The sequence below is a fragment of the Puntigrus tetrazona genome, chromosome 4 (genome assembly GCF_018831695.1).
Source record: "Puntigrus tetrazona isolate hp1 chromosome 4, ASM1883169v1, whole genome shotgun sequence".
In the NCBI taxonomy this organism is placed as follows: domain Eukaryota; kingdom Metazoa; phylum Chordata; class Actinopteri; order Cypriniformes; family Cyprinidae; genus Puntigrus; species Puntigrus tetrazona.
The window spans coordinates 9,722,918-9,741,170 of record NC_056702.1 but is presented as its reverse complement, the minus strand read 5'-3'; the positions used below and the strand labels follow the sequence as shown (position 1 = coordinate 9,741,170).

The window sequence follows — 18,253 nt, the reverse complement described above, 5'->3', positions numbered from 1 at the left end:
GCTTCAAATCTGACACTTAAGAAAGGATGGGACACACTGAGACCACTCAAGGGGGTACGAGCACACTGCACTGTGGGGACGGGGTCGGGAATGCCACACGGTTGGAGGCTCTGACGTGTCTGACCTTGAAACCAGTCCAAATACATGTCGTCAGGACTGTCGTCCATCGCCTCATACAGGACTACCCAGCAGCAGTCCAAAAGAAAAAACAACAACAACAGAAACACAGTCAACCCTGTGTGTACAGTATACATCCGTTACTTCTGTGTGAGCCTCTTGTGGTCAAGTCTGTGTATGTTAAAAGAACATCTATATAAAATTCTCTCATTACATACTGTATTTGCCTAAATATTTACTAATGGGATAGTTCACTCATTATACGCTCTTTTCTTATTTCTATTCATCTACTCCACATTGTTTTGGTCAATGTTTCAAAAACCCATTCAGTTACCACTAAGCCGCAATGCCGCTATCCCATGCCAAACATAGCACGCTTCTTTTTCACCTCTTAGGATGGTATTTGTGAATCTATCTGCGCGTCTCACCCTCTGGTGGCAGTCTGCGTGAGTGTGCGGAGGTGGCAGTGAGGCGAAAGCCGGCGGGCAGGGTCTCTGCTGAGCCGGGCATCATGCTGATCCCGTGGATGTCCCGGCGAGGAAACTGCCTCCTCCACGACGGTCCTCGGAAGTCCTTCTCGTCACACTGCCAATGATTTAGTCCAAAGTATTTTTTTAACATTACATTGTCTTGTTGCTTTAATTAATTACGTAACAATACGTACATGCCTCAACTCCAATTAGCTTTCCTCTACAATTATTTTTAGCTCATTCATGGTCAAAAATAACGGCACCCTTGGTAAATATGATCAAAAGGCGGCTGTGAAAATTAATCTGCATTATTAATCCTTTTGATATTTTATTTCAACAATTCTCAAAAATCGAAGCATTTCTCGATCAACTGACTAATTCTAATCTGACAGCGATGTTAGTTTTCTTCACTGGATGGCCTTCATATATCATGTTTTAACATATGTTATGTCCTGTAAGTGGACAGTTTTTTATTTCATTCTCAAAATCATCAGGCAAATTTCAAAATACATAACATCTGAATCACCTTGAAACTTTGAAGAAGAACAATAACAGAAACAACAGCCAAGGTTAAGGACCTAATTCTTGAATTAACTTTTGCCTCAAACTCCTAATCTGCTGCTTATTAATAGTAAGGTACTTCTTAAGTTTAGATATTGGGTCGGATTAGAGATGTAGCATATGCACTTTATAAGTACTAATAAACGGCCAATATGTTAATAATATTAATGCTAATAAACAGTTATTGGTGTTAGAGCCTTGTGGCAGGCAACTTGTGAAGGTTAAAAAGCTATTTTTTTTTTCACCAAGTGACTACTATTTCACTGTTTCTTTAGTAACAAGAAAATCTATATTTAAATCAATTTGCAGTTGAGGTTTTTTTTTTGTGTGGGAGCTATTGACGGAGAAAGTTGTATTCACAGTCCCTCATTTGTTTCCTTCACGACACTGGCTGCAGCATGTAGGTGGTGTCAGTGGTCAAACACTTGGAAGAGAACTACTGTTGACTGTTCGCTTCTATACGAAATGTAAGAAACTAGTGATTCACCTCATCTAATCGTCTCTCCGTTCCCAGCGCCAGCAGATTGTTGTACTCTCTTTCCAGAATTTGTCTAGCCTGAAGAAAAGAATGCATTCATTCACATGGACAAGTTACTGTTACCCAGTAAAAAACAAGTACACTTCCATAATGTAATTAAATGCAATTATTTTTGCACACTACTTTTGTACTTAACATACCAAAAATGATTCTTTAGAACTTAAAGATACACTTAAGACCATCTAAGTTGTACTCAATTGTGCTATTTTGTGACACCATGAATATGCACTTTTAACTTACTACCTTTGTACTTAATGTATTTAGTGCTTAGATACAAAATTAGTAAATGGAGCACTTTAATTACATTATGGAAGTGTACTTGTTTTTTTTTTCCACATTGAAAGCGATCAATGCAAGCACTCTTTACTTCGCTTTTTTTGACTGAAACAGCCTTAACTGTAAAGTGTGTGTGTGTGGGGACACATGGGCGGATGGGTACCTGAGTGTTTTGGTTGGGGATCTGCAGCAGTAGGGCCAGGCTGCTGTAGTCAAAGTTGTCGTCGAGTGCTATGAGCGCCCCGTGCACGCCGCTCTCTAACAGGATGTTGGCGTAGTCACGGAGACCGATGCTCTGGACCCAGCGAATCACGCGCTCGTTAGTCCACACCAGCACGTCTGTGTAAACATACACACACTTCGTTAGCTTCTCGCAGCCCTAGGAGCGTTTCCAAGAAGCTTCTGCTTACCTCTTATCTCATGCTGGCTGCTCTCTCTGCGTCTCTCTAGCTCCTTCCTGTCGTAGTTGAGCTTCTTTAGGCACATGATGCCGTACTGCAGACTGGTTCTAGTGCACATTTTAACCATACGTTCAAAGGCGGCGAGTTAGGATGATTTAATCCTATCAAAAGATTGTATAGCGATACTTGGAGACTACTGACCTGTGAAAGCTATCCACCATCTTTAAATGCACTCGGAGGTCTTTCTTGGTGAGGTGGTCCAGCATGCGTGCATCCACCAAACACTCCATGAAGTAGCTGCGGTACTGAGGTAGACCTAGACTGGGCAGCCACTCGTTCCCTATCCACTCGTGGTTCATGTCCCCGTATGCCAGCGTCTATGTGCACAAACAGTAATACTGTGAAACATTTACACGTTACATCTATTTTTAAACCAAATCCTTCCCAGGATGGCGAAGCTGAATTTCAATGTCACACTATATCGTTCAAATGTCATGCTAATTTTGTGCTCATTTATTATCACTGCAGTATAATCCATCCATCCATTGATAGTCTTTCTGGTACTCAAGTGCTGTGTTAAAGACTTGGATAACACACAAATGAAAACACAAGGATATTGTTAATATAGTCCATGTGACGTCTTAATTTGTGTTCTAAAGATGAACAAATGTCTTACAGGTTTGGAATTAATGAGCTGACTAACTAATGACTCTGGATGAACTATCCCTTTAGCAAGTGTATGTTATAGCTAAGCTTTTTTAAAATCCATAGTAAATCATTCATTAATGTGTGTTTTCTGTAAGAAATGAATTGAAATGCAGCTCTGTGGATTTCTCACCTGGGACCAGCTCCCCTCCTCTGACTCTGATTTCTGAGGAAGCACAAGAAAGTGAGTGCAGCTGTGCTACGTTTTGAAAATATGTACGTCTTTTAACTTTCAAACCATGTGTTTAGTTTTAAACGCTATACACAACAGCTCACACAGTGGATGAAAAACTTGAGTTCCTCAAGTTGAGTTGAATTCTGCATGCAACACCACACACAAACTACATCACATACACGACATGCGGCCATCTTCAGTGCACATGTGACACGTTTTCATTCCACGCTCCTTATACGCTGATGAGACTGAACCGTGATGAGGCTCAATGGAGAACAACGAGGCTACTTTTAGTCTCTTTTTACTGATTGCATTTGATTTGAATGTGAGAACTTTACATCTGTTCTGCCTCGTTTTTTTTCCAGAGCTGTTCGATTGAAAATTAGGGCTTCTATCACCACCGCACGGTCATAGCGCTAGATGTAACACGAGCACATATGAGTTGATTATTGAAGCTCAAATATATTCAGACATGAATTAATGAAATCTTCTTCTGCCCAGTTAGGAACTAGAGCTCACAGTCGACATGAAACCGCGTTCGTAACTCATTTTACTTTTGTAAATTCGTTTTTTGGATAGTCAATAACATATATTCCAACTTTAACTTTTATTTTGTTGTTGCTTTTTGCCTTTGACTGTTAAAGGAAAATCAATTCAGAACAAAAGCCACTTAGTAACATCCTAATAAAGTAAATGAGGGATGATTTCGATTTCATGTCGACTTTCTGTTTCTGTGAAAGCAAAATATGCAATCAAAGGATTATGTGGGGGGGAAAAAACAACAACAACCCTAGTTTGGTTAGAGTTAAAAAGAATGAAGTGACTGACCGTTTTGGAGGGGGCGGCAAGGGTCTCCATTTCCTCGTGGGTTACCCACACATTACCCGACGGCTATGTGGGCGGCCCCAGAGATGAATCCGACAGGAAGGGCAAGCAGTGTTAAAGAAGAAGAGCAGCAGCACTGTAAGCCAATAGTGTTACAGCATCACAGTCAGATCATTAGCAAGGCCCGCCCACAGAGTCAAAGGCCTGAGATAAACATGCATACAGAGAGCACAAGCACACTGAATGCACATCAGGGGAGACAAAGTTGCGTCCCAAATGGCTCACTTAAACACTGCGTATTTATGCACTATGTACCAATCTGCGTAGTCTAAGAAAGGTATATGGTTATTTTGTCATTAAACATGGGTATCTGATAGCCCCTCCCCTTTGCTACAAAACAGCATAGAATAAACAGTGCATAAATACATAGAATGGGATGCACCTAAAATGACGGAAAAGGAACCGCTGCTGAAGTCCACAACTTCAGAAGAGCAAAATGAGCTGCATACACACTGTGCAATTTTTTGTTCCGTTTTTTTTTCATGTTTAAACAAAAAAAGTGAGATGCAATGTTTTTATCCCAGATCAAAATAAGTCTGGACTTATTTGTCCAGGTGTGGACAAAATTGTCCAGTGTGCGCCACACTTTGTGTAGTTAGTAGTTTATCGGGAGATGCTTTGGGAAGGAGTGCATAAGAATAACTTTCAGAAAGAAAAAAGAAAAACATCAAATACACAAGCTGCAGTTTGACCGCTGGGATGTGCTGTGAATGCATCATTACAGGATACCATGCCAGATCAGCTGTCGAGTTTCCAGTTTCTCTGATCGATGCAAGACACTATCACCATGACGATGGAACAAAATAAAGCTGTGGATGGGTTGAAAATAGCTGATGACGACGATCCGGTTTAGTGGCTATGGGGACTGACACTTATAGCTAACTGGTGCCGCCCAGTAATTTGCCAAATAATGCAAGACTCCTTATGATGAAACCAATGGGCGGTTTTGTTTACAAATGTATGTTACTGAAAATCAATAGTTTGTGTGCGCGCACTCACGGTTCTAGATGTAGGAGGAGCTGAAGGGCTGGTGAGCGAGACCATCTCCTGGATGGCCAGGCGCAGTTTGAGGCGGTGCAGAGGATTGCTGATGCCGATCTCTCTCTGGATCTCCGTGTCCGACAGGGCCGACATGATGGCGCCGCTTTTTACGTTGGCACGACAAGCTGCGACATACCACGCTGGCATCCCTAGCCAAAGCTTTGAACACACACACATTGTAGCATGATTAAACACCTATATCAAAAAATGCAAGCACAATCAATGCATTATTGTGACTACAGTGTCTTCCAAACATAACCACTAGATGGCGCCATTGCTTTAGAGCTAATGAATTAAAAGCCAACAGACCCACAAACAAACAACTCTGGATGCTGGCAAAAATCACACATCTCCTTCTCTACTTCACATTCACTGATGCGAATTAAATTTTTCGAATCAAAAGCAGAAATTATTCGATAAACCGTTAATTAAAAAAAGAAAAATACCGCATCTTGGTAAACTCGTATCAGTTCCGGAAAACATTGCAGCCGTGTTACTTCAACCAAACACTTCAATTGCATCACTCTAGGAGACACTGATCTCAGCATGCGATGTGCAACTGTTGTGCTGTTGAGTCGATACAACTCAAGTCTTTATTTAGCTGCCATTGAAGAGCCCCGGAGCTACCTGGACCACGCAGTAAAGAATCTGTACTATTACATGGAAAAAACACAAAAATAATTCCCAGGAACCCACCCCAGGCCACCATTAATCACACATTTCCTCTGTGTCATTATGGCCAGTCTCCCATACAAGGATGTAATTAAAAATTTAACCGGGTATATGGTATATTTAACACTGGAAGACACCACAGCATAGGATTTGAAATCACTAGACATCATTACTTAGTGACTTTGCAAATGGTTACCGAGATTATATAGTGACTAATGATCTCACAGTATTCACTAGCCATATGTTTTGTGTCACTTTTTATATACATTTTTTTTTTTTACTTGGAAAAGAAAAAAGTACTGCCCACCTCTAACCACGCAACAACTGTAGGACCGTCCCACTGAGCAAAAGGTAACCCTTTTCTTCTGGCTTCTTCCAACAACTCGTGTCTAGAGAGAGAGAGCAGGTGACAGAGACAGAGCGAGACAAGAGAGGAAGACAGATAAGAAGAAAGACAGAACCAGCTTAGAGATAATCAACTGAACAGAGAGAGAGAGAGAGGGGCAAAGGGGCATGTAGAGAGAGAAAGTGAGATGCTTTATCTGTCTCTGCCAGGTTTCCTGTCCTTTAATGGCCACTATCTGTTTATCAGAGCAACATGGAACACTAAATGCGCAAGTTTCTTCTTAAAAGTTTCTTTTGTACCCGCTACTTTTCCATGTAATCTCTGTCCAAAGGTAACACTAAAAGCCAATATAATGCTCTGTTTGAGTTCACGTCACTCCGTAATTTAATTTAGGGCCTGCCTCGTCTCTTAAACGCAGTCTGGCTTTCTAAATCAAAGAGGGTAGGTTTTTCGGGTGGATGAAACGAAGGAAAGAAACTAAGCGAGTCGGTCACGCTGACACGCCAGCGAACTGAAACTTCCAGTTCCTCAGATAAACATATTGTGACATTTCCTTGCTGCGACCTGATCCTCGTCTATTAAACCGAGAGCTTTAGCAAACTGGAATACTGTGACTTATCGAGGGAAAACAGAAATGCGTTTTCGTTTGAACCCTAGTCCGCGTTTGTCTTGATAAATATTTGCGCTTTAAGACAAGGCTGCTATCATAAACTCTCATCAGACTTCACGCAGACACTTTCTGCACTTATCTCCCCTAGGAAATATGTGTAGCTTTCCTCAAGGTTGCCTCTTGTCGTTTACCAAATTTACGGGAACCGAAAGTCTTGCAACATAGAGCGTGTCTTTAAAAATGTTTCAATATACCTCTCCCTCTAACGTCTGGATCTCAGAGAGCACTCGTCTCCGAGGTTCTGTCAAATTCAGAGGTATTTTGAGGCAAGGCTTTACCGTTAGTCGAACTGTGGCGTAATTCTGAGGGCACTTCGCTAAAGAACGAGCACAGGTGAGTGTTTTATAGTGTGCGGAAGCTGCTGTGGACTTTAAGGCAGAGAGAGTTGGGTGTTCCTCCCTCAGAGAGCAGCTTCGTGAACCAACCGCAGGTTCGGGGTGTACGGTAAGGACACTTGAAGAAGAGCTGGGTACAGTACAGACACATGCTGTAGTGAATGATATGGTTCTGTCTGCACAAATCAAATCTCAAATCGTGACCGCTGATATCTTTTAAACACCAAAGTGGTGCTGGTGAACGATGCCAGATCCGGTTCTTACTCGGTTCTTTCGTTTCTGTGTAACCCGTAAGCGAGCAATTCTAATATTGCTAGTTTTGGAAACATATGTTAGTACTCTGTTTAATTGAGGTTTTTTTTATGTAATTGGGGGGGGGGTTAACGTTTACACTGGCGGTTTCTGCTGCATTTCAGAAACACTCTCCATCTACACTGCACAGCATGTCACATGACCATTCATGTAGACACACCTATACATGTGTTTAGGTAGATCCCCTATTATTTAGATGACGGGTGCCTGTGTGTGCTGTGTGAGCGGTCGAATAGGCAATCTCCCAACATACATCTACGGGTACGACAACGAGCATGATGCTGTCGTTTACACGGTCGTCAAGGATACCCAGAAGTTTTCAAACTAAAACACGATCTGCAGTGTTTTCAAAGTCTTTTGAGGAGTACTGTAAACGATAGGCATAACTGTACAAAAAGTAATGCGTTTTATAACAAAAACGCACTAGTGTAAACGGGACCTAAAACCTAATAAAATGGACCATACTTGATGCTGACAGTTAAAGTCGGAAGTAGCGACGAATGTGTTTTTCTCACATTGTCACGTGCATCCAGCTGAAACTGAGAGTTGTTTCAGTCCATTGTTCAGTGGCTGGAGCTGGATCTGAATAGTCAAAAAGGGATGTTTTTTTTTCTTTTACATACGCAGCTGCCACAATTGAACGTGCATGGATGAATCGGTAACAATAAGAACAGTAACGTGCATGTAGACGTTTATGTCATGCCTACTGAAAGTCTATCTATGTGAGACTAATTGCTCTGCTTTAAACAGTCAGGTTTAATGGTTCTACTCTTCCTGAACCGCCTTATGTTTGATGGAAAAACACGGCATCGAACCGGATTGAGCACCGCCACCGTGTCGGTGGGGAACCCTCCTGCCGGCGTGAACTTTCATGTTTGTGCGCTGTAAAGGCAGTAAGGCCTTCGTGGTGGTGGTGGTGGTGGTGGTGGTTATGATGTATCTCTCCTCATCTTTACGTGTTGGATTGCATATGTTCAGGTCGAATTTAATGCGCATGAGTGACTTCTTCTGAACATACTGTAGCTGGGGAGGGAGAGAAACAGTTATGAGAGAAAACAAAATGAAAAGAAAAAAAGAGCAGGGAAGAAGTCAATGAGTTGACAGTCCATAACCAGAGACGAGACCTGGTTATTGAATACGGCACACGATGCACACACGCACGCACACGTACACGAGAGGAGAAAGGCCTCGGCATGGCAGATCGAGAACAGGTTGTTATAAAGGCACACATTCTCTCTCCAGGCAGAGATGCATCCTCTATAGAACTGCAGCGGGGGAGAATCACATTTACAGTCAAATGAAAAAGAAAGGCAGAGGTGGGGGTCTCTGGATGGACAGAAAGGAAATGCGTCGGACCCCCCTGAAGATAGACACACACTTTAGGAGCATGACGACAGACACGGACAGAGCGTTGACAGTGGAAAATGCAGCAAGTCTCGGCAACACAAACTAAACTTACCCGCTGATACAGAGTCAGATGAGGAGAAAAAGAGATAGAGAGAGAGAAAAGAAAAATAGAGAAAGCGATGGGAGACAAAATTAAATGCTTGTTATTGAGCATACTGTATGTAGACTTTAGAAAAAAATCCACCTCGGCTAAGAGACGTGCATTACTGTTGAGAATCGTGGTTTTTTGCACTTAGATGTTGACTTCTTGGTCACAATTGAACAGATCTACTAGTCTTTAAAAGTTCGTTTTTTAATCATACAGCATGCAGAAAGTGTGACACTGCGATGGAAACGGTGAAGAGCCGCCTTTGTGTGGCGCCGCGATGGATGAGACCGACACGAGTCAAATTACACAAGACGGTCACATTCAACCATTAGCGTTAAGGCAAAGAAATGTGATATACGGCAAGCATCGCATGACATGCTGTAAACACAACCAAGTCTGCAACAGAGTCACAAGCCTGCTATGAAAGGCACATTCTCATGTTAACATACATTCTATAAATGGCAATCGTACATTAATTGTATATTAATTAGTGGCATATAGATAACAGCCTCTATTATCGTCACAAAACAGTGATTTAAATGGTTTTGGAAAATGTAAAACTATGTTGACACTCAAAATGCTTTCTGTTTCAGATTAGCTAACATAAGGCCCCAAACATACTCTACGCAAACATAACGGCACGTCTTAGCAAGGATCTTTTTTTGCGTAAAAAAGAATTAGCAAGTTGAAATGTTTATAGATGTGGATGAAACAAAACTAGTTCAAATGATTTAAACGAATCTACCGTATAACTCTCTATCACTCTAAGTCCGTACACAAAGCTTGCTCTCACTTGCGTAGAGTATGTTTTTTGGCCTAAGGCACTACAACGCATCCAGATGGGCCATGTGTTCCAATATTTTTTTTTTAAAGAGGTGTGTGAAACATAATGTCACAGTATTTGTGCTGTTTGTTACGTCGTGTCAGTTGTGTTATATGAGATTTGGGCCCAGGAATGACTTGCCTTCATCAAAGGTTGTGTTAGGTGTGTAATTTCAATTCGTCAGAGAGCGCTTTATAAAATACTTACTTTTTTTTAAGCCTGCGATCTTTCTCTGCCTGCGTTCCCAGCTTTCCCACAGCAATATCCTGACCTAGAAGCTCAGGATCGGATACATTCCCTACTGATGGAGAAGATCCATTAACCAATCATTTGATACAATTTGAAATTATACTGATGTCCGACTCTAGATCAGTGTTTTAATCAGATTAAATCTATATTGAGTTTTCTGTGATATATAGGTATACAAAACTCTTAATATCTCACTATGTCTATCATATTTTGATGTTCTTACCTTGTCCTGGTCCCATAATCTCTTTCCCCAGCTGCCCCAGTCTGGCCTTCTCTTTCTTCCCAAACAGGCGTCCGATGGAGGACTTGATGCCCTTCTTCTTTGGCTGTTTATGGAGGGAGTCTTGACTGCTGGCTACGCTGCTCAGAGCACTGGCCTCCGTCTCTAATGCAGCTGTCAGGCTGGAGACAGACAAACAGATTAACAGCGGGAAAGTCAGGTTATGTTTGTACGCAGGATGTTGTCTGGCTGCTGTCTTCGCCATCTCACCGTGCGTCATTGTGCGAAGAAGCAGGCAGCGTGTGGGTCATGCGGACTTGGCGAGGTGTGGGAGGTGGCGAGGTCTCGCATTTGATGGTGGCCTTGTCCTCTCGACCGTCCTCGTCCACCGCTGCGATCTGTGACAGAGGGAAACTGAATTAAAGGGACAGTTCACCCAAAAATTAAAGTGCTCTTATTTAATTACTTTCATGTCGATCAAAAAAATTTAACTCAAATAGAAAACAAAATAATTTGAGACATGTCTCAGTGGAACTCAGTGGACATATTTTTTGTTTCCTAATGTTCTTCTAAATATCTTTAGGTTGAGGTTTGGGGTGAAAAAATAGGATACCAAATGAGGTATCCCAGAAACCTCAGCCAATAACACTTCAATAATAATCCAAAGTAGCAAATGTCATCCACATTCAGATTTTTTTTTTTTTTTTTAATATTAAAAATGTGTTTGTAAAATAATTTACCAATACGTATTTACCTTAATAACAATCTTCATTGTTGTTTTTTTAGCCAGTACAAATATATCAAGATGTTTAAAACAATATACATGTGCCAAAATGGTACTAGAATGGAACTAGAATTAAGTAAATTTGTCTTTTTTAAAAAGCATAAGCCTCAAAATTTTTCTCCTATTTTATTCATCGCGTTCACCCTTTTGAACCGTAGCCAAATCAATTCGGTTCCAACTCTTAAATTGGAAATTGATTTTATTTTATTTTTTTATTCAGATTTTCCCCCAACCTCAGTGTCCACTATGCTGCCAATAAAAAAAAGCTCTTTTGTGAAGAGACCGCATGTTGAGTACCTTTCTCCTGTGTTTCCGCAAGTCACTGGGCTGCAGAAAAAATACAAATATGTTAACAGGTTAATATATGCTGGATAGTCATGAGGCATTCAAAGCAATGCAACATGATGCAGAAATGAGTGGGAAAGCTGTAATACAGCATTTGATTGAGAGACATGAGTATGGTGTCATCTGTGACTTAACCAGCACTACAATTTGAATGAAAAAAAGCTTTTGTAAAGTTTTAAAATTTGCATACTGTTTTCATAAAAAAAAAAAAAAATCATTTATAATGACCATTTTCCTCTATATATGATCAGCAATGTTAATATATAAAAAGCTTAAAGAAAATGTACTGCGAATCTTCTTATGAAGATATGTTATGACCCCTGTGGGCCTGTATACCAGTGTCATGACCCCCATGCGCTCCATGTCTCGGGCAGGGCTGCGCGGGGTGAGTTTGGGGGTGGAGTGTCCGCTAGGAGGGGAGGAGGAGGCGAGGGAGGATGCGGTGGCCGAGGCAGTGATGGAGGCTCCAGGATGGTGCATCCGCGCCAGGTTCAGCCCCTCCAGGCTCACGCTGGCCACGCGGTTCTCGATTTCCTCTGCCCTCAGTTCTGTCGACTCTTTCTCTTCCTGGATCAGCCTGGAGTTACAAGGGGAAAAAGAGTTCAGCCCGCAGCGAGTCAGAAATTACGGTGTATGATAATGCGCTAATAGCATTTTGATTTACAACTTTACTTTGGTGCTGAGCTTGCTGGGTGAAAATGTGTAAATAATTTTGTCAACAGGACTGAAAACAATGCAGCCGAAACAATTAGCCCTTAAGTTACTACAACGGATGGTACGGAATGAAAAGCACAACACAATGAACATAAAGCAGCGGTTCATTAGAAATTTTTATTGTTTACTGAATGCACAGTAATGTTTAGACTGCTTAGCAGATTTAGAAGATTTGATATCACAGTTTATGCAAATCATTTTATTTTTTTTGTGCAGATGTCAGGTTTGTGAAGCAAGATTGTTACTGTTTTGCTTTTTCAGCTGTGATATGCTGTGCTGTGCATTTTAAGATGCCAGTCTCCACCAGGTGCATGTGTCCAAAGAGATAAAATGGCATGGCCTTGATGATTGGAATATTGAGTTATGAGGGGGGAAATCTCCAATAAGAAATGCATTAAGTCTGTGAAGACTCCGGGGGCCTCAGAGAATTTACATGCTGCCTTTGTGACATGGGGTTATGGCTTCAGGCACAGTTTTAGACATCCTTGCTTTAAAGGTACTATTACAAAATATATAGAAAATTGGCCAAGGTACGTAAACCGCTCTTTAAATACCGGATAGATAATTTCTACAAAAAACACATTTCAAACAATACCCTAACATTTTTTATATATCTCAAAAGAAAGCATAAAAGTAGCCTATGCTATGGTATCTTCTCAAGAACCAGAACTTTCTGTGTGCTTGTGTTGTTTAGCAAGAAAAAAAAAACCATTTACTTGTGATAAATCAAAGCAAAAACCAAACGAAACTGTTGAATGCTCCAATTGTTCAAATACACAGAGCAAAGTTAAAGCATTTACACTCTTCAGGGAAATCAACCTACAAACTGTTTATTTAATTTCGCCTCTGCAATTCACCTTCAACATAGAAAAATGACAAAAAAAATGCAATGATAAGCTCAGAGAAACGGAGAAATAATGAAATCTCGTGCTTTACCGGCCGAAGACTGATTGGTTCTCTTTGATTCAGAAAACGCTTGAGGACACGACCGACAATGCTCGAGAAACATTAGACAGCTTTTGTGCTGGATGTTTTTCATGGCCTTGGCTTATTGAATATATCGTAAAGCAACCATCGAGCAGGCTGCAAACAACTAAACGCTGACCGTTTGTCAAGCATATTTAACATGTTTACAGTTTGTTGTAAGACATCCAACAGCCCAAAAGTCTTCTAGCCCAAAAGCGCAAAAAACCAAAGCTGGTGCTTTATCAAAAGCGGCCCACGGCTGGGGGGAAAGAAATAAACCGCACACAGGGGGACCATCTTTCTTCCTGTTGTAATCAAAAAACCCAGCAGACATTAGAGGCACAGTTTAACAGCATAGCGAGCTGCATTTGTACACGGGTAATCAAATAAAGCTAAGCACACATACTGTATGTTATATATGAGGTTGCACATTTTTTTATAAGCCACTTTTTTTTGCTGTAGCCATCTTGATAAAATTTACATAAAGGGAGCTCCTGACCAAAAATAAATGTGGGAAATATCAGGACAGAAAACCATCTAAAAAATTTAAACTTGTCTGCAGTGAGTGTCTCTTACTGAATTTAAAATGACCTTTGAAATAACTCGGGACTAAAATCCAACTAAAGAAAAAGGCTGAAGAAAGATTCTCAGTCTGTTCTGGCTTCTTCAAATATTAATCACACATTTCTACTAAATTGGACAAATTTCAAATTAGATCTCAATATAATCCAAAGGACCAACATGGTTTATTTGTTAGTACTTGATTTAAAGTCATAAATTTGCTTTTGACGGCCTTTAGGCTGGAATGCACTACACGACCTTTACCCTGATTTACAGTTTGTAGTGTATTCATGCAAGGGCTGCTGGTTCGAATCCAGTTTGGCCTTAAGACGACCAATTTGTAAAACGACTTTGACATGCAGGACACACGTCCAGGCATACAGGTGATAGCTGAAATCAGGGACAGCAGAAATCCACATGGAGTGAATGGTTTCTGTGCCCACAAGGAAAACTTTGAGTCAGCTGCTCTTGTTCAACTCCACTCCTCAAGTTCTTAAGTCTCAAATCAAGCTTGAACAGCCTAGGAGAGAAACTCTGAGTCCTGGCTGATATTTAAATCAGAATGTACTGTACATCGCCTGAAGGCACAACTTTTTTGTTTTTACTCCTTTCAAGGACTCGTGTGTAGCAGAATCCTGATCCAGCGTCTCTGCAGAAATGTAGAAATTCTAATAAATGTGACACTTAAAAGATCCAAATATGAGAGAAGGGATTAGCTAGGGACTAGAAGGTTATATGCAGGCTATGGAAGGAAACTTAAAATGATAAATCTATGCTTCTAAGATGTAAAGACGACAAGTTCCTTGTACTGTACTTTTTACAAGCTATAAGGCTAATAGTCAAGGAACTTCAAGTTGTCCTCCAACTGCAGTCTGAGTAATCAGGGCACTCTGGATAAAATATGGAAAATAAACGGGTAGCAAAGGTCAGAAAAGATCAGATGTAGAAATTTACAGTAGAATGAGTGAGTGTGACAGGACAGAAACAACTGATTTGTAATTGCCAATTAAAATGGAGAAAAATTGTTGTAACATTAAAAAAGACTTAAGCCTGGAATACTCTACAGGACTTTTAAAATCCAAGCATACTGTAAAACAATGTCCACACTTGCTGACTTTGTAAATGGTTATACAGAAAAAACATGTTTGATGTCTGCAAACTTTACAGATTCATATTCTGAAGCTGAAAATCACACGTGAAATCTGTCGAAACCACACAAAATGTGCAGACCGGCTCCAGATTTTGGCAATGAGACTCTAGACTGCCAAACGGTAGAGTAGAAAAATCCCTGCAAAAGATGAGCAGTGTATTTCAGCCTTAACCTGACTAAAAATGTCACTGAGATTTGCTTTATGGTTGTGGATTAAAAAAAATAAATCACCCCATATCAGATATCCCAGGTCAGGTTTCAGTAAGCCAGCCTAGGTTTCAGGCTCCGTTACTACAGTAATCAGACTAACAAATGTCTTACTTTTGTTATTTNNNNATCTTACCTTTGTTGGTGTAAATGAACAGCTGTCAAAGCTAATAACACTAAAAAAGATGTGCACCAAGGGTCGATCTTAAGCCCCCTGCTGTTTTATTATCACCTCTGAGGTGATATATTTAAAGAATATAATCTTTCTTTACAGATGGACGACATTACAGACTTTAAAGCAATCTGAATGTAGCCCATATCGGAGTAGACAATTAAGGCAACATGATTTAAATCTGGTCTACAAAAAGGTGCCTTGGTCGAAATCAGCGAACTGACCGGATCTCTTTATTGATGGCATCCAGTTGTTCTTGCAGCATCATTGCCAAAGTCTGAGCATCGGAATGTCCTCCAGGAGACAGTAGATCCATCGAACTGAAAAGGGTCTCTCTGTCGTCGTCATCTATATCTGACATCTCAGTGTCGCTCTCGAACGGGTGGCCGCCCAGAACGCCAAGTTGCTGAGAGCGCCATTCATGCTCTCCCAGAGACTTAGCCTGCAAGAAGATGAAATAGAAATACAAGGAGTGAAGTTTTAGCACAAAGACAGAGAAACGGAAGGTGACGAGATCCTACCTTCTGTTCGTCCCTACGTAGCCCCATGCGTCCTCTCCTTGGCCTGCGGATCACCTTGGTGGAGCGATAATGGTCCGATTGAGTCTCGGCAAGAGAACCCAGAGAGAAACGCAGATCTCCTGATGCATCCAGATGAGACCTGGAATCAAGACCACAGTTTGTTATCTAGAATTTACACCTGGCGAAAAACTTTGCCATTTTGTTTACACTCTAAATGAAAATTTACTATGAAAATGCATTACTACTAACATTTTAAATGGTACCATAGTGTAAAAACATAATGTATGAGTCAAGTAATTTGACAAACACTTCATAGAAATGGTAATAAAGTTCCTAGTGAGTTATATTGCTATCTACATACACCACAGTCTTTCAAGGCATTTTAACAAGAATGGAAGCTCTTCAGTGACAGATCGAGAATAATCTCATACTGACATGAAGTTATTGATTACGTTTATAAGAGCCAAACATTTTAAACACATTTCAAATTCTAATTTAATCGTTGATTTTTTTTAATGGGTAACCTACAATCTGTCTATCATTTTACTAAATATGATAATTAAACTTAATTAAAAAAAAAATGTGGGCTGATGTCTTCCAAAAAAAACCCAAACCACTAATTAACAACCTCAGAACTCACAGCAGGTCTGTTTTTAAAAGGTGATAAATTATTGTTAAAAATCAATTCCCCTCTGAAGTAAATTAATATGACTGTCTGTGTGATCTCATAGCAACGTATCTTTGGATTGCCTCCTGCAGAATGAATTCATGCAGCGCTGCTAATCTTGCCAGCTACTGTATTTGGAACAGCCTTCGCGATTAGCGCATGCCTCGAAATTTTGTTAAGGTTTTGGAACGGAGCTATTGTTTATTTTGTAAAAAGATAGTTCTGAGTTTTTCATGCTTTCTGTCTCACCGTGACAGCGTGGGCTCAGTAAGGGATCCGGCCCTCAATCGGTACTGATCCAGTTCAGATCTCATTTTCTCGATCTCCTCCGAGAGATGAGACTACAACCGCAAAGCACATTAAAGTTTCATTTTACTCAGAATGGATAGCAAAGCATTGCATCAAAATTTGTTCCACCGTGCCAGTTTTCAAAAAATAAAAACGAATAACCTTTTCTTGTATGGAGTCTTCTAGCTGCTTCCTGTAGTTATCAGAGTCTTGTATTAACACGTTCTGAAAGAGACGTCAACGAAACAATGTGAGTGGTCAATATTATTGGAAGACCTCTGCCATGATGGTTGGATTTTCTCTCACCTTCTCCTCAAGAGCGGCCATTCTCTCTTTCAGGTGAAGCTGTAAACGTTCATTCGACTCCGTCAGGAGTCTGTCCACGGTGTCCGACAGACGCTTGTTGTGTTCCTCATTCATCTTCTCTCTCTGTCGAGCCTGAGGAAACAAAATCAGTTGAATTTTTTTTTTTTGGTGAATAAAAATGTATAATCAAGACATACTTTTAAACTTTAGCCATGTCTTCAGAAATATAATTTATAATTTAGAGAAAATTGGGAAAAAAATTCCAATGCTGGGCATTTATGGTTGCAAAATGTTTTGCAAAATGCACGATTCACTTATACAGAAAGTATATATTAAGTAAATAAGTATATATTTGTTTGACAAATTAATTTGGATATTTCAAAAACAGAAAATAACACAAAATAAGCATGTGATTATAATATATAGTAAGATGCGGATTCTTTAATGACATAAAGGGATGTTGACCCTGAGCAGTTCCTGGTTCTTCTCCTCCAGCTGTCCCTCTAAATGTCTCATACGTTCCTCTATACTGCCATGTCTCTCCTCCGCCTGGACAACAAACACACACAATGCATTTTGTCAGATGAGAAAATGTAAAGACAACCAACAAAAAAAAAAGAAAAAGAAAACAGAACAGACCCTTGAACCATGACTATGATGGCTGGAAAATAATCTAGATTAATGAGATCGTAAATTTGGTTTATAAAGTGCCATCACACCAAACATCACAGACATGGTTGAGCAGACAGGTAAAGAGAAGGAGCGTGTATTTCCTGAAGCTTCTGTTCTCTCCTGGGTGAACAGAACAAACCAAGTACGTCAGCAACTCATTAAAGCGAAGAGAATCCCAGCTGAGCATCACATGCAGCTGAAATACAACAGCAGTAAACAGACCCACAGCCAGAGTGAAGTGAATGAAAGAGAGCAGTTTTCAGCCCCACCTTCCTCAGACTGCAGTTCATGTCCTGGAGTTTAGCTTCCATATCAGACTACCAAACCACACAATACAGAGAAATACCACACAGTGTTAATAATACACAGCGCATCTGTCCATGTTTCCACTGCACAGTTTGGAAACAGCTCGTTTTAAAAAATAAGCTAGAGCAATTTCAGTCTTTTAGTTTTTTTTTGTTTTTGTTTTTGTTTTTAACCCTTTCAGGGTTCAGAAGTTCTGCCGACGTCTCACCTCAAATGTGCTTAAAGCAGGAATTATTCGATTTTCTGTACATTTTGGGGGAAAAGTAGCATTGAGGAATTATAATTATATAAACTATACTATAT

General features: G+C 40.4%; 1 protein-coding gene across 9 annotated transcripts in view; it reads right to left on the bottom strand.

Annotated features, from left to right (window-relative positions):
* LOC122342860 (liprin-alpha-2-like) overlaps positions 1-18,064 on the bottom strand; it is a 20,446-nt gene extending 2,382 nt beyond the window's left edge. The window contains exons 1-23 of one of the 9 annotated variants that reach the window (XM_043237000.1): positions 17,914-18,064; positions 17,438-17,521; positions 16,973-17,104; positions 16,829-16,891; positions 16,628-16,719; positions 15,712-15,850; positions 15,415-15,632; positions 11,757-11,997; positions 11,373-11,402; positions 10,562-10,689; positions 10,295-10,473; positions 10,030-10,123; positions 8,964-8,966; positions 6,149-6,230; positions 5,128-5,328; positions 4,072-4,134; positions 3,202-3,234; positions 2,565-2,740; positions 2,373-2,470; positions 2,126-2,301; positions 1,636-1,704; positions 546-702; positions 125-181 (exon numbers count right to left, since the gene is read on the bottom strand). In XM_043237000.1, the coding sequence (XP_043092935.1) occupies positions 125-181; positions 546-702; positions 1,636-1,704; positions 2,126-2,301; positions 2,373-2,470; positions 2,565-2,740; positions 3,202-3,234; positions 4,072-4,134; positions 5,128-5,328; positions 6,149-6,230; positions 8,964-8,966; positions 10,030-10,123; positions 10,295-10,473; positions 10,562-10,689; positions 11,373-11,402; positions 11,757-11,997; positions 15,415-15,632; positions 15,712-15,850; positions 16,628-16,719; positions 16,829-16,891; positions 16,973-17,104; positions 17,438-17,521; positions 17,914-17,955 (2,557 nt within the window). In that variant the 5' untranslated portion in view covers positions 17,956-18,064. Of the gene's footprint in view, positions 1-124; positions 182-545; positions 703-1,635; positions 1,705-2,125; positions 2,302-2,372; positions 2,471-2,564; positions 2,741-3,201; positions 3,235-4,071; positions 4,135-5,127; positions 5,329-6,148; positions 6,231-8,963; positions 8,967-10,029; positions 10,124-10,294; positions 10,474-10,561; positions 10,690-11,372; positions 11,403-11,756; positions 11,998-15,414; positions 15,633-15,711; positions 15,851-16,627; positions 16,720-16,828; positions 16,892-16,972; positions 17,105-17,437; positions 17,522-17,913 lie in introns of those variants that run through there. The other 8 variants (XM_043237001.1, XM_043237006.1, XM_043237002.1 and 5 more) reach the window with 8 other exon arrangements.
* Positions 18,065-18,253: the final 189 nt, after the last annotated feature.